Below are 11,096 nucleotides of genomic sequence, written 5' to 3'. Positions count from 1 at the left end.
TAGCACTGATGCACTCAAGATTGTTTAGCAGGAATTACACAAGTATATTGATTGGGTCATAACATTTGACATGAAAATGTTGGTCTTTCATTTGGGTTCAAGCTCTAGTTGTACAACCATTTGAGTTTGGGTGATTTATGTTGGCAATTGTCTTTCACCTAGCGTTAGTTGTATAGCCATTTGACTTACAGTTTTATTGTATCAAATATGGCATTTGCAGCAGGGTATTCTATCATTTGTATATATTTGCATTTGCAGCAGGGTATTATATCAAATATGGCATTTAGTTTGTGCAGCAGGGGGTAAAATTGAGCAGGTTACATTCTAATTGTGTGCAGCAAATTCATTTTCAGCATGGTTGAGCAGGTTAAATGAGCATTTGTAGTAGGTTAGACATTTACCAAAGTCCATTTGCAGCAGGTTAGGCAATTAGTTAGTTTATGTGCATTATCAGATTCAAATACCAGGTTTTACACTTAGTTTATGCATCATTTGACTTTGGCTGGTCAAACCTTTTTGGCGGGAAGGGTTTTGGTTACTGCAGGGGGTAAGGAACCAATGAAATACTTAAAACAGGGGGGGTAATACTGTTTCTTACAACAAAGTATAGGGGGTAATAAGAAAGGACAATTTAGTCATTTAACAGTGGGGGATAATATGTTTGCTTAGAACAAACCATAGGAGGTAATATGAAAGGGTAACATAGTCATTTCACATTCCATTTAACAGATCTGTTAACTTATTTGACAGCAGGGGGTAATATTGCGACATAACAGAATATGTTGGGGGGGGGGTAAATTGCAATTATTTCTAGGGAGGGGGTCAGAGTGCCAATTGGTTTAAACCACAGGGAGTAAAATTGTAGTTTACTCTATGTATAAAGAACATTATATCAATTTTATGAGTTAAATAAAACATTCATTTGATTCATGACATGTCAATGCCAATTTAAATAAAATGATCACCATAATCAAGACCTTCATAATGATTATTGAAAGAGTCAAAACAAAACAACTCTTTTATGACAAAGATAAAAATTTCTAACAAAGTCACTAAGGTTTAAAAATTTTCAACTCAACCACTTAACTTCGAGAATTGATATGTTACTCATCTTAGCTCCGATTTGAGTGTGATTTGATTCGTTCGTTCGTGAAACTCTCGCGTCATAAAACAAAAATTCATAAATAATTATTTATATAAATATATTTCCAACAGATTTCCTGTTTAATTTTACCCCTTTTCAATTTCAATTGCTATTTGTTTATGTAGCCCATTTAACATTAAGCCCAAACAATAGAGAAAATGGTATGACTTGGCCCATTTTGCCACCCACAACGCACCCACCCATATAACAAAACAAGAATCAATCGCTTACCCCATTCCTGAGTAGGGTTTTGGGTTTTTCTTCAAGTTTTCACCACTCAATCTCGCAACCGATGTATGCATCACTTTCATTTATCTTCTTCTTTACCTGTAATTGTTCTTTTTTTTTTGTTAGATTCTCAATTCATAAATAATTGTTAGCTTTTTAATCGTTGAAAATTATGCATGTTTAATTAATGCTTTAATTGTAGCTGCTGAAAAGCTTATATCAAAGTTTAAGCTTAAATAGGTTTATCAACATGACATATCATGCTTAGATTGCAGTTGAATTGTTGAATAAGAGAAGATGAGGAGGGGTGTGGTTAGACTTTGACTTGTTGTTTCTTTAGGATTTTTTCTTTGGCAGTGTTAGTGATTAATGTATTATTATGTATGAGAAGATGTTTAGTGAATGAACTTTTGGTTTCGAGTAAAATGCCAAAATGGTCCCTGAGTTGAGTTTAGGCCATGGGGTATGGGGCTTGGGTTGGGGCGTGGGTTGGCTGAAAACGCCCAAGCCACCACCCCGGGGGCTTGGGTTGGGCGTGGGTTTTGGGCGTGGCCCCCATTGGCGTGGGTTTGAAGCCGGGCGTGGGGCGGGCTAGTAAGTGACATGGCAGGCTCTCAATGGCCAAACCAAACTCATGCCCCCCGACCCAAGCCCCCAACCCAAGCCCCACCATACCCCATGGGCGTGGGTTTGAGTGGTGGGGGGGCTCCCATTCCACGTGTCAACCAATGCCCCAACCCAAGCCCCAACCCAAGCCCCACCATACCCCATGGTCTTAGGCCACTTTTGCCACGTCAGTCTAAAAATGAAACTTTTTGTATGTGGTTACTGATGTTTCATTTTTGCTGCCATTTTCATCCAATTGACAAACTGGGTTAGAATTTTTTTGTTAAATTCGCCCCGTTTTTGCCGTTTTTCTCATTTAGTTAAAATATATTATGGCATATAATGACGGGTGTACCTTTCATTAAATGAGGAAACTAACAAAAAGGGGAGAAGTTAACAGAAAATTCTAACTCAGTTTGCCAATTGGATGAAAATAGCAACAAAAATGAAACCTCGGGGACCCAGATACAAAAGGTTTCATTTTTGGACTGAAGTGGCAAAAGTGGCCAAAACTCAGGGACTATTTTCGCATTTTACTCTTTGGTTTCAAAAACTCGATAAAGAAATCGTTTCACAAGTGATGTTTTTAAGCGGCCTCGTGCACTTTCTGTATACTTGGCTTTCTTTTGAAAAAATTGTGATCGTTGATGACCGTTTATGTCTTGTGCTTCTAGTCGAACTGCAACCACAAAACTTTGTCGAAAACTGTAATGACCGATATGACCCTTTACGGTCTCACATCTTAGACGTGCATTTTTAAACCAAACTATTAGCTGATTGATATCTCCTCTGCTCTAAATGCAACAATAATGTTTTTTGACAAAAACACAAGTGAATTCAATGACATATCATGTTGCGTGTTTTATTTTGTTGCAGCTATATCATGTTGCGTATAAAAACACCTAAATCACTGAGAGCCAAGAGGGAGCTCGAGAAACGTGCACCAAAGTTGGTGATTATCTAAATCTTTTTTTTATTCTTTTTTTTTTTGTAAATTGATCAGATAGTCTGTCATGAAGTTTAATCTTGGTAATAAAAGCTCACACGTTTTCGTGTGTTTTTGCAGGTGGAACGTGGGAAAAAGACACTCATATTGCATGGGACAAAGACCAGCAACACCTTAAATGCTGTATTGACAGAAATATATCATCTTAAGAAGGATAACGCTGTGAAATATAGCCGTAGAAACGATAACATTAGACCGTTTGAGAGCGGTGGGGAAACTTCACTAGAGTTTTATTCGCTCAAAACTGATTGCAGCTTGTTTGTGGTAAAACTAAATGCTATTGCTTATTATCAAATGAGTAAAATGCCATTTCCGTCCCTAAGGTTTGGCCAGTTTTGCGACTTTCGTCGGAAGGTTTGTTTTTCCGCATCCGGATCTAAAAGGTTTGAAATCTTGCCATTTTCATCCGGCTCGTTAACTCTATGCATTTTTCTTCGTTAAGTCAGGGGTATTTTCTTCTTTTTTGTTAACTTAAAGAGCAATACAATCTCTCACTTTATGTACAAGCATTTAGCATAATGTACAAGTATTCAAAAGATCGAATTACTCTTTAAGTTAACAAAAAAAAAGACGATAATACCTCTGACTTTAACGGAGAAAAATCGATGGAGTTAACGTGCCGGATGAAAATGACAAGATTTCAAACCTTTTGGATCAAGATGTGAAAAAACAAACCTTCGGACAAATGTCGCAAAACTGGCCAAACCTCAGGGATGAAAATGGCATTTAACTTTTTTTATAGGTAAAGTACATGAATGTTCATTGTGGTTGATTAAAGTTTAAGATTTGGTCCCTAGCTTTCCAAAAGTACACAAGTGGTCCTTGTGGTTTGCACTTTGTAACACATGTAGTCCTCAACTTTTGCCAAAAGTACATGGATGGTCCCTGTGGTTTGCACTTCGTAAAGCATTTAATCCCTAACTTGGACTTGCTTAAACCTTTAGATTTGTTAGCTGGGGACTAAATGTGTTAAAAAAGTGCAAACCACAGGGATTATTCGTGTACTTTTGAAAAGCTAGGGATTATTCGTGTACTTTGTCACTTTGATTAACCATAGGGACCATTCGTGTACTTTTGAAAAGCTAGGGATCATATCCAGTTTTGTTTAACCATAGGGACCATTCGTGTACTTTTCTTTTTTTTAAATAACCATTTAATATTATGTTTTTTTGATAAAACAAGCTTACATCGTAGGAAATGTTAGTAATCCAAAATTAAATAATAAAAAAAAAATTTCTGCCTGTTGCAGTATGGTTCACACTCAAAGAAACGGCCTGACAACCTCGTGATAGGGCGAACATACGATCATCACATATACGACCTCGTGGAGATTGGAGTCGAAAATTTCAAAAGCATGTCATCATGTTCATACGATAAGAAACTAGCTCCATTAATCGGATCAAAACCTTTTTTTGCTTTTATCGGAGAAGGGTTCGAGAACGTTGAAGAACTAAAACACCTAAAAGAGGTTTTGCTCGATCTATTCAGAGGACAGGTGTGTATTAGATTGTGCTTTTCGTAGCGCTTAAAGAGTAGTGGTTTAAGTGGGACCCGTAATCGGTTATTGCAGGTTGTGAGTAATTTAAACCTTGCGGGATTAGATCGTGTGTATGTTTGTACAGCTGTGTCTTCTAACAAAGTGTTGTTCACGCATTGTGCGTTGAGGCTTAAAAAATCTGGCACGGTTGTTCCACGTGTGGAGTTGGTTGAGGTGGGCCCTTCGATGGATTTGGTAGTTAGAAGACACCGGCTTCCCGATGAAGGCCTAAAGAAAGAAGCTCATAAAGTTCCTCATGAGTTAATTAAGAAGAAGGTTCGTTTATCTTTTTTTATTCACACCCATGCTGCCCCCCCCCCCCCCCCCAAACAAAACGAAAAAGAAATTAGACCAAAACGAAACACAGATAAATCTTGTAATGCGAAGAAATTAGACCACCAACACGTTAGAGACCACCAACACTGAAGTTGTGGCGTATAACGTATTAATGCGAAGAAATTAGACCAAAACGTTAAACACAGAAACAATAACTAAGTCGATCTAGGACCCGCACATTGCGAAGAACTTGTCAACAGAGAAAAAATAGACGTAAAAACGTTGAACCACGAACGCACGTTGAACTGTGTTAACTCACAAAATTTAGAACGAAACGTTTGGATGCTTGTACTTCAAAACTATCGTTTATGCTTTCTTATTTGTCATACTTTCAGGAGAAAAATGTCAGCAAAGATGCAATCGCAGGGAAAATCGGGAAGATTTACGTTCCAGATCAACAGGTGAGTGAAAACAGTTTATTTCTATTTTTTATATAAAGTTTTGTTAATATAAAATATGGATGAAAACAGTTTATTTCTATTTTTTAGAATTTTTTTTGTAAATATAGACATTTTTTTTCTTAAAAAGGATTTCAGTCAATTTGATAGTTAAGTCGGGTAGCAGGTCTGCTCGAATGCAGTACGGGTCTGTTTGTTTTTTTACTAGATGTTTAATGGTAAAGTATCTGTATGATGTGAGTTGACGGTAAACAATAAATGAATATTACTGATTAACTGTAAATGACCATTCTACCCCTATGACCGAAAGGAGCAAGGGCCTGTTTGTTTTCTCTTCTCGTTAGATGTTATAGTGATAAAGTGTATTGAGGTCTGTTGACGGTAAACTGTAAATGATAGTTTATTTTTTGCGTGGGTTAGAAATGTAGAATGAAGAAACGAGTGACATCAAATGACCATTTTACCCCTCTGACTGGGACCATGTTGGTATGTTTGGTTATTGTGTTTTGTAGGTTGGAAGTGCGTCTTTACCGTTTACGCCAAAGGGGGTGAAAAGGGAGCGTCGTGAAGCAAAGGCCAAAGGCGAAGACAAGAAGCATGCAGAAAAGAAGCAGAAGTAGAATGACGATGCTTCGGCTTGATTATGGTGTCTGTATCGTCACCTTTTAAACAATTTTGTTTTTTTTTTTATTTTCTCTTTTGTCCTAGTGGCATGATTAATGTTATAATTATATACTGGGCTTTCTTTGGCATCAGTTTTTGTACATGTGAGATGGTAAAAACAACCCGTTAGCTTTCTAAAGACTTTTTAATCGAGTTTTACGTTCTTATTTATATGTACGTGTTGGTATAAATTTGTGATAAATTGCGTTTCGATTAAATTTTTTTTTCACAAATAAGCCGGGTTAAATATACTACGTTTTCATGTTTATTTTAGGTACGTTTTGAGTTCTACGTTTTCATGTAAGTTTTCTTCAAAAATGAGTTATGTAAATATAATACGTTTTCATTAGACAATATAAATTGAAGTTACTTTACGTTTTGGTACTGTTGCAACGCGCGAGAAAAATTTACTAGTTTTATATAAAATGCCAAGTTTTGTAATTAGAAAAACCAATGAATTCTATGTGCAATGTCTCCAGTTTCAAAAGCGCGATATCTAACGTCTTAAATTCCAACAACCTTAAAATTCTGCTTATTTCGTTTTTGATAATGAGTTTTCATGAATAAAAAGAAATACAATTGGCAAAGCTAGAAATTTTTTGAATGATACAAAATGGCAAATTAGTTTTAACCTTGTACAAATTATTTAAACTTATTGTTTAGCACACAAACATTAAAAGACAATACACTTTTTGGTCACACTTTTCCCTTTCACTTGGTTGCAAATTCTGTTTCACATGATTATTGTCCAAGTAAATTATGCCTTTAAAACAAAGCATATAGCAAATAAAGAGTAATAGGGAAGGCAAACTAATATAAGTATATTATATATAGGGTAAAGTTCTTGTACAAATAATCTTAACATACTAAACATACAAATTGGAGGAAAACTCAAAAAGACAAGGTGGCATTTTTGTAATTATCAATAACTATCAAAGTTACTCTACAAATATACCTAAAAAAACCTAACCACTCCTCCCACCCCCAAAAAAACCTAAACACCCCCCCCCACCCCCCAAAAACCTAAAAAAAAACCTAACCCCCCACCCCCAAAAACCTAAAAAAACCTAACCCCCCCCCCCCCCCACACCCAAGCTAAAATGCTAAAAACTAAACCCCCAAAAAACCTAAAAAAAATAAAAAAAAACACACAAATTATTTTATTTTATTTTTTAACATTTTTTATTAAAAAATCGCTACTTTTAGTAGCAGCAAAAAAAAAAAAAAAAAAAAAAATTTTTTTTTTTTTTTTTTTGCTAACGAAATGTAGCGATTTTTTTAATAAAAAATGTTAAAAAAAATTTGTGTTTTTTTAGGTATTTTTGGTTGTAACTTTGATAGTTGGTGGTAATTACAAAAATGCCACCTTGTCTTTTTGGGTTTTCCTTCAATTTGTATGTTTAGTATGTTAAGATTATTTGTATTTGATCTTTTGCCATTATATATAACTATATTTGTAATTATTCTTGTCTTTGTTCACCCTTTGTCCATTTTAGGTATTTATTAATTTTCCTTTGGTTGTTGGGAGTGGGGTTAGTTCCAAACATCCAATTAGGTATGGAGTTCATTTCATGGTTTATCTTGTTTCTTGCATTAAAACCAATTTTCCAGAACCATATGCTATAATAGTTTGTAAGTTATGTATTAAAAATTGTACTTTTGTCTTTTATCTTGATTTGTCAACTTCAACTAGGTGTAAAATGGGTGGATTTTGACCTTTTGTTTCTTTTCTTTTAATGGGTATTGATTAAATTGAGGTTTTCATTATGACTTCATTCATTGGTATCCTTTTACTTGTACATACCTTATATATGTCACAAAATCATTCTCCTTCTAAAGAAACCCATTATAGGTACTCTACCTAAAGGCTTGTATTTTAGACAATGCAACATCCCAAGACAAGGTATGACCCATTTTCTTGCATTTTACATTTGAAAAAAAAGTATTTTTTTTTTATTTTCTTTTCAACTCGTCAAACCGAAATATGTCAGCCGGTTTGAAATTTATATCGGTTTTGTTCTGATGGTATAACGGTTCATCCATCAATTGAAAACTTAATATATGCAGCTATGATGTTATGTATATATTATATACGTATATATATTCATGAATCTATCTTTTATCATTTTAAAACTTTTATCACAAACCAACGCTTTTGGAAAAAAAAAAAATTCTAACTATTGAACCACTAAAACCAGCCGGTCACCTGACCCACCCGACCCGATCAATTTTGTTTGTCATTTACCGATAAAAGCTTAGCGATCTAGAATTTTCACAAACCCGCGGGAACCCGATTTTGAACTACCATAATACTTATTGTTCCTATTTTTTTATCCGTTTCTGGAAAAAAAAAACAGAGGTGGAACTACAGGATCCGGCACAAAACCCAAGAACCTGGTACCAAAACCCGTTGACCACCGGCGCGCTCCGACATCCGAGGTAATATACCATGACCCGTTAACGTTTTTAGTCTCCCAAGGGGACATTCTGGTGGTAAATGTTGTACTCTTGGAGAGTGCAAGTGTCGTGTATTTATTCTATAGAATCTAGAAACGGACGTTAAATTTTTTTTTAACGTTTTTAAGTTACAGAAAAAACGTGTAACGAAAGCACCCGAATTGGAAACTCAAATAGCTCGGCTTCAAGAAGAGCTCAAGAAAACAAAGAGCCAGCTGATTGAAGCCGAGTCATGTACAAAACAAGCTCGACATGAAGCCGATGAAGCCAAGAAAGAACTCGCGGCTATGACCGCGAAACTCGATGACTTATGGGCTTGTGAGGAGTCTAAAATTCAAGAACTCCGGAAAATATCGCAGGACCGGGATCGAGCCTGGGAGGCTGAGCTGAAAGCCGTGCAGAAACATTTAGCCACGGCTATAAATGAGAACCAGAAGCTCAACACTCGGCTTGAAAGAGCGGCTGAAGCCGAAGCTGTGCAGGCTAAGCAAGCTGAATTGGTTAATGAGGTTATAAGTCTAAGATTGCAGCTTTCGGAATCTGTTAACGCGGTTGAAGAGGTTAAGATTCGGTTAAACGAATCAAAAGAAGCCGAATCGCGAGCGGTAGAACGACTGGAATCGGTGAAATCGAGCATGGAGGTATTTGATATAATACAGCCCCGTAAGATATTATGTATTATTGATCATTGGGGTTTGTAAAAAAAAACGAAAATCGAATTGTGAATCTGGTTTTCGGTTTAAAAAATCTTGCTTATCCGGATAGAAATGAATTCAATCGAATAAACCAAATTATTACTGGTTTAATCGGATAACCGAACCGAATAAATTGGTTTAACTGATTGGATTCGGTTCGTTTAGACATATTTCTAATGCGGATGGTTCACTTCCCGGATAGAGCCAAAAAAAATAATCGTAACCAATCAAATCGATATCCGAACTAATGTACCTCCGCAATTAGAGGTGGACAAATCGGGGTTTAAAAAGAAACGGCATGTTTTTTTAACCAAACCGGTTTTTTAACAAAAAAGAAACTTGTTCATCAAAAACCAATTCGTTCTTTTAACCGGTTTGATGCGATGAAAACACAAACTAGTAACAACAGGTTCGAACTGGGTTTAAAACTGGTTTGGGACAAAAAAAAAACGGTTTTAATTGTTTTTTTTTTTTTTTTTGCTTATTCTATTCACACATCCTAATTCTTTATTTTTACATCTTCTTCACTCTATCTCTCTTTATATATATATATATCTATATATATAGAGAGAGAGATAGATGAGAGGGGTCTGTGAATATTAACACCTTTTTTTACAACCGGTTCGGGCATAAATCAGTTTCAAAGATCGAGAATACGAACTGGTCTACAAACCGCTGGGTCGGGAAACCGGTTTTTCACAAACCAGGTTTTTTTTCAAACCAGTCTGTTTTTTTTTTTTCAAACCGGGTTTTTTGCCTACCTCTACCCCCAATTATACCCACGAGAGTAAAATAAGAATAACTATAAATATAAAGTAGAATAGAAATCATATTTTCTAACTACCCGTGTTTTACACGGGTTTTACATCTGATGGTAATAATATAACAATATATTGTTTCTGGCAGGAGGAAGCCAGAAAGGCGGAGGCGGTGTGGGTGGAGGAGCTGGGGGCCACTCGGGCCGCAAACACAGAGATGGAAAATGAATTACGGCGGTTGAAAGTGCAAATGGAGCAGTGGAGGAAGGCGGCGGAGGTGGCGGCCACGATGGTTTTGGGTGAAGTTGGCTGCAACGGGAAGTTTGAAGAGTCATCCGACTCATTCGAGTTTAACGCAATTGCCGAAAAGTCGAATTCGGGTTATTTGGAATATACAGAAGATGAAGCATCGATCAAGAAAACTAGCAACATGTTGAAGAAATTCGGGGTGTTGTTAAAAATAGGCCAAAAGTAATTTTTTGTATGATATTGCATTTGTTTAGTTTAATAATCAATGGATATAAACCGTTAGGAAATTGCATTTACATTTTCGTAAGTAAATATGGGTGTTCATGGTTTGATTTGAAATCATGAAACTCATAAATGTTGATCTTATATTTTTTAGAGTTAAAGTTCGTTTTTAATCTCTGAGATTTGGCTAACTGAGTCCCAAATCCCAAATTTTAGCATTTCATGGCCCGAAGTTCCATTAATTAACTAACTATTTGCGTTAAAATGTCTGACTCAATCTATTTTCTCTGTTACATCTATTTTAATTTTATTTAACTTTTATATTTCTTTTAGCAAACAGACGGAAATGCCCTCGCATTTAATAGAGAAAATACACTACGTTAGACAGTTGGAGGTAAAGGGTTTAAAAAATGGAACCTCAAGCCATGATACGTTAAATATTTAGATCTGAGACGCGTCTAGATAATCTGACCTAACCTCGTGAAAAAAAAAAACCTTTTTTATATGACAGTTTAGGAACTTTCAAATCATACCAAACGTTTGGTTAAAAATTTATAAAAAAATATATTTACATTAGTTGCGTTGATTGTGGTGGTGGATTTTGTTGGTGGGATATGATTAATGAGAACAATAAGAGTTGGTGGAGTTTGATGATGGTTGACTGATCATTGTCACAACCACATACGTGTGATGATGTAAGTCCTTAGTTGAGGCTTTGTTTATTTAAGATTGTTATGCATTTGATTTGTAAAGATTTTTAGACATGGAAGGCAAGTTAGGGATGAACAGGAAACAAG

At 35.8% G+C, this 11,096-nt stretch overlaps 2 protein-coding genes across 3 annotated transcripts; both read left to right on the top strand.

Moving 5' to 3' along the window:
- The first annotated feature begins 1,336 nt into the window (after positions 1-1,336).
- Positions 1,337-6,083, top strand: LOC110924553 (ribosome production factor 2 homolog). The gene is made up of 7 exons (XM_022168552.2): positions 1,337-1,438; positions 2,855-2,930; positions 3,045-3,248; positions 4,234-4,479; positions 4,555-4,797; positions 5,193-5,258; positions 5,768-6,083. The coding sequence occupies exons 2-7, from the start codon at positions 2,862-2,864 to the stop codon at positions 5,873-5,875; spliced, it is 936 nt and encodes a 311-aa protein (XP_022024244.1). The 5' UTR covers positions 1,337-1,438; positions 2,855-2,861; the 3' UTR covers positions 5,876-6,083.
- A 1,601-nt stretch (positions 6,084-7,684) lies between these two features.
- LOC110924562 (interactor of constitutive active ROPs 2, chloroplastic) lies at positions 7,685-10,490 on the top strand. Of its 2 annotated transcripts, none has more exons than XM_022168564.2 (4): positions 7,685-7,821; positions 8,276-8,357; positions 8,510-9,016; positions 9,977-10,490. In XM_022168564.2, the coding sequence occupies exons 1-4, from the start codon at positions 7,802-7,804 to the stop codon at positions 10,301-10,303; spliced, it is 936 nt and encodes a 311-aa protein (XP_022024256.1). In that variant the 5' UTR covers positions 7,685-7,801; the 3' UTR covers positions 10,304-10,490. The 2 variants fall into 2 exon arrangements, with proteins under 2 accessions (XP_022024256.1, XP_022024251.1); XM_022168559.2 differs by having other exon boundaries at positions 8,504-9,016.
- The last annotated feature ends 606 nt before the right edge of the window (positions 10,491-11,096 follow it).

This window comes from Helianthus annuus, chromosome 2, assembly GCF_002127325.2.
Source record: "Helianthus annuus cultivar XRQ/B chromosome 2, HanXRQr2.0-SUNRISE, whole genome shotgun sequence".
Classification (NCBI taxonomy): domain Eukaryota; kingdom Viridiplantae; phylum Streptophyta; class Magnoliopsida; order Asterales; family Asteraceae; genus Helianthus; species Helianthus annuus.
Note: the sequence above shows the minus strand (reverse complement) of the source record. Positions and strands in the feature narration are given on the sequence as shown.

Coding starts and splice junctions, on each gene's coding strand:
- LOC110924553 (XM_022168552.2), top strand. CDS start 2,862: ATGTTGCGTATAAAAACACCTAAATCACTGAGAGCCAAGAGGGAGCTC. Junction 2,931..3,044: donor AGAAACGTGCACCAAAGTTG/GTGATTATCTAA, acceptor GTGTTTTTGCAG/GTGGAACGTGGGAAAAAGAC. Junction 4,798..5,192: donor ATGAGTTAATTAAGAAGAAG/GTTCGTTTATCT, acceptor TCATACTTTCAG/GAGAAAAATGTCAGCAAAGA.
- LOC110924562 (XM_022168559.2), top strand. CDS start 7,802: ATGCAACATCCCAAGACAAG. Junction 7,822..8,275: donor ATGCAACATCCCAAGACAAG/GTATGACCCATT, acceptor AAAAAAAAACAG/AGGTGGAACTACAGGATCCG. Junction 8,358..8,503: donor GGCGCGCTCCGACATCCGAG/GTAATATACCAT, acceptor AACGTTTTTAAG/TTACAGAAAAAACGTGTAAC.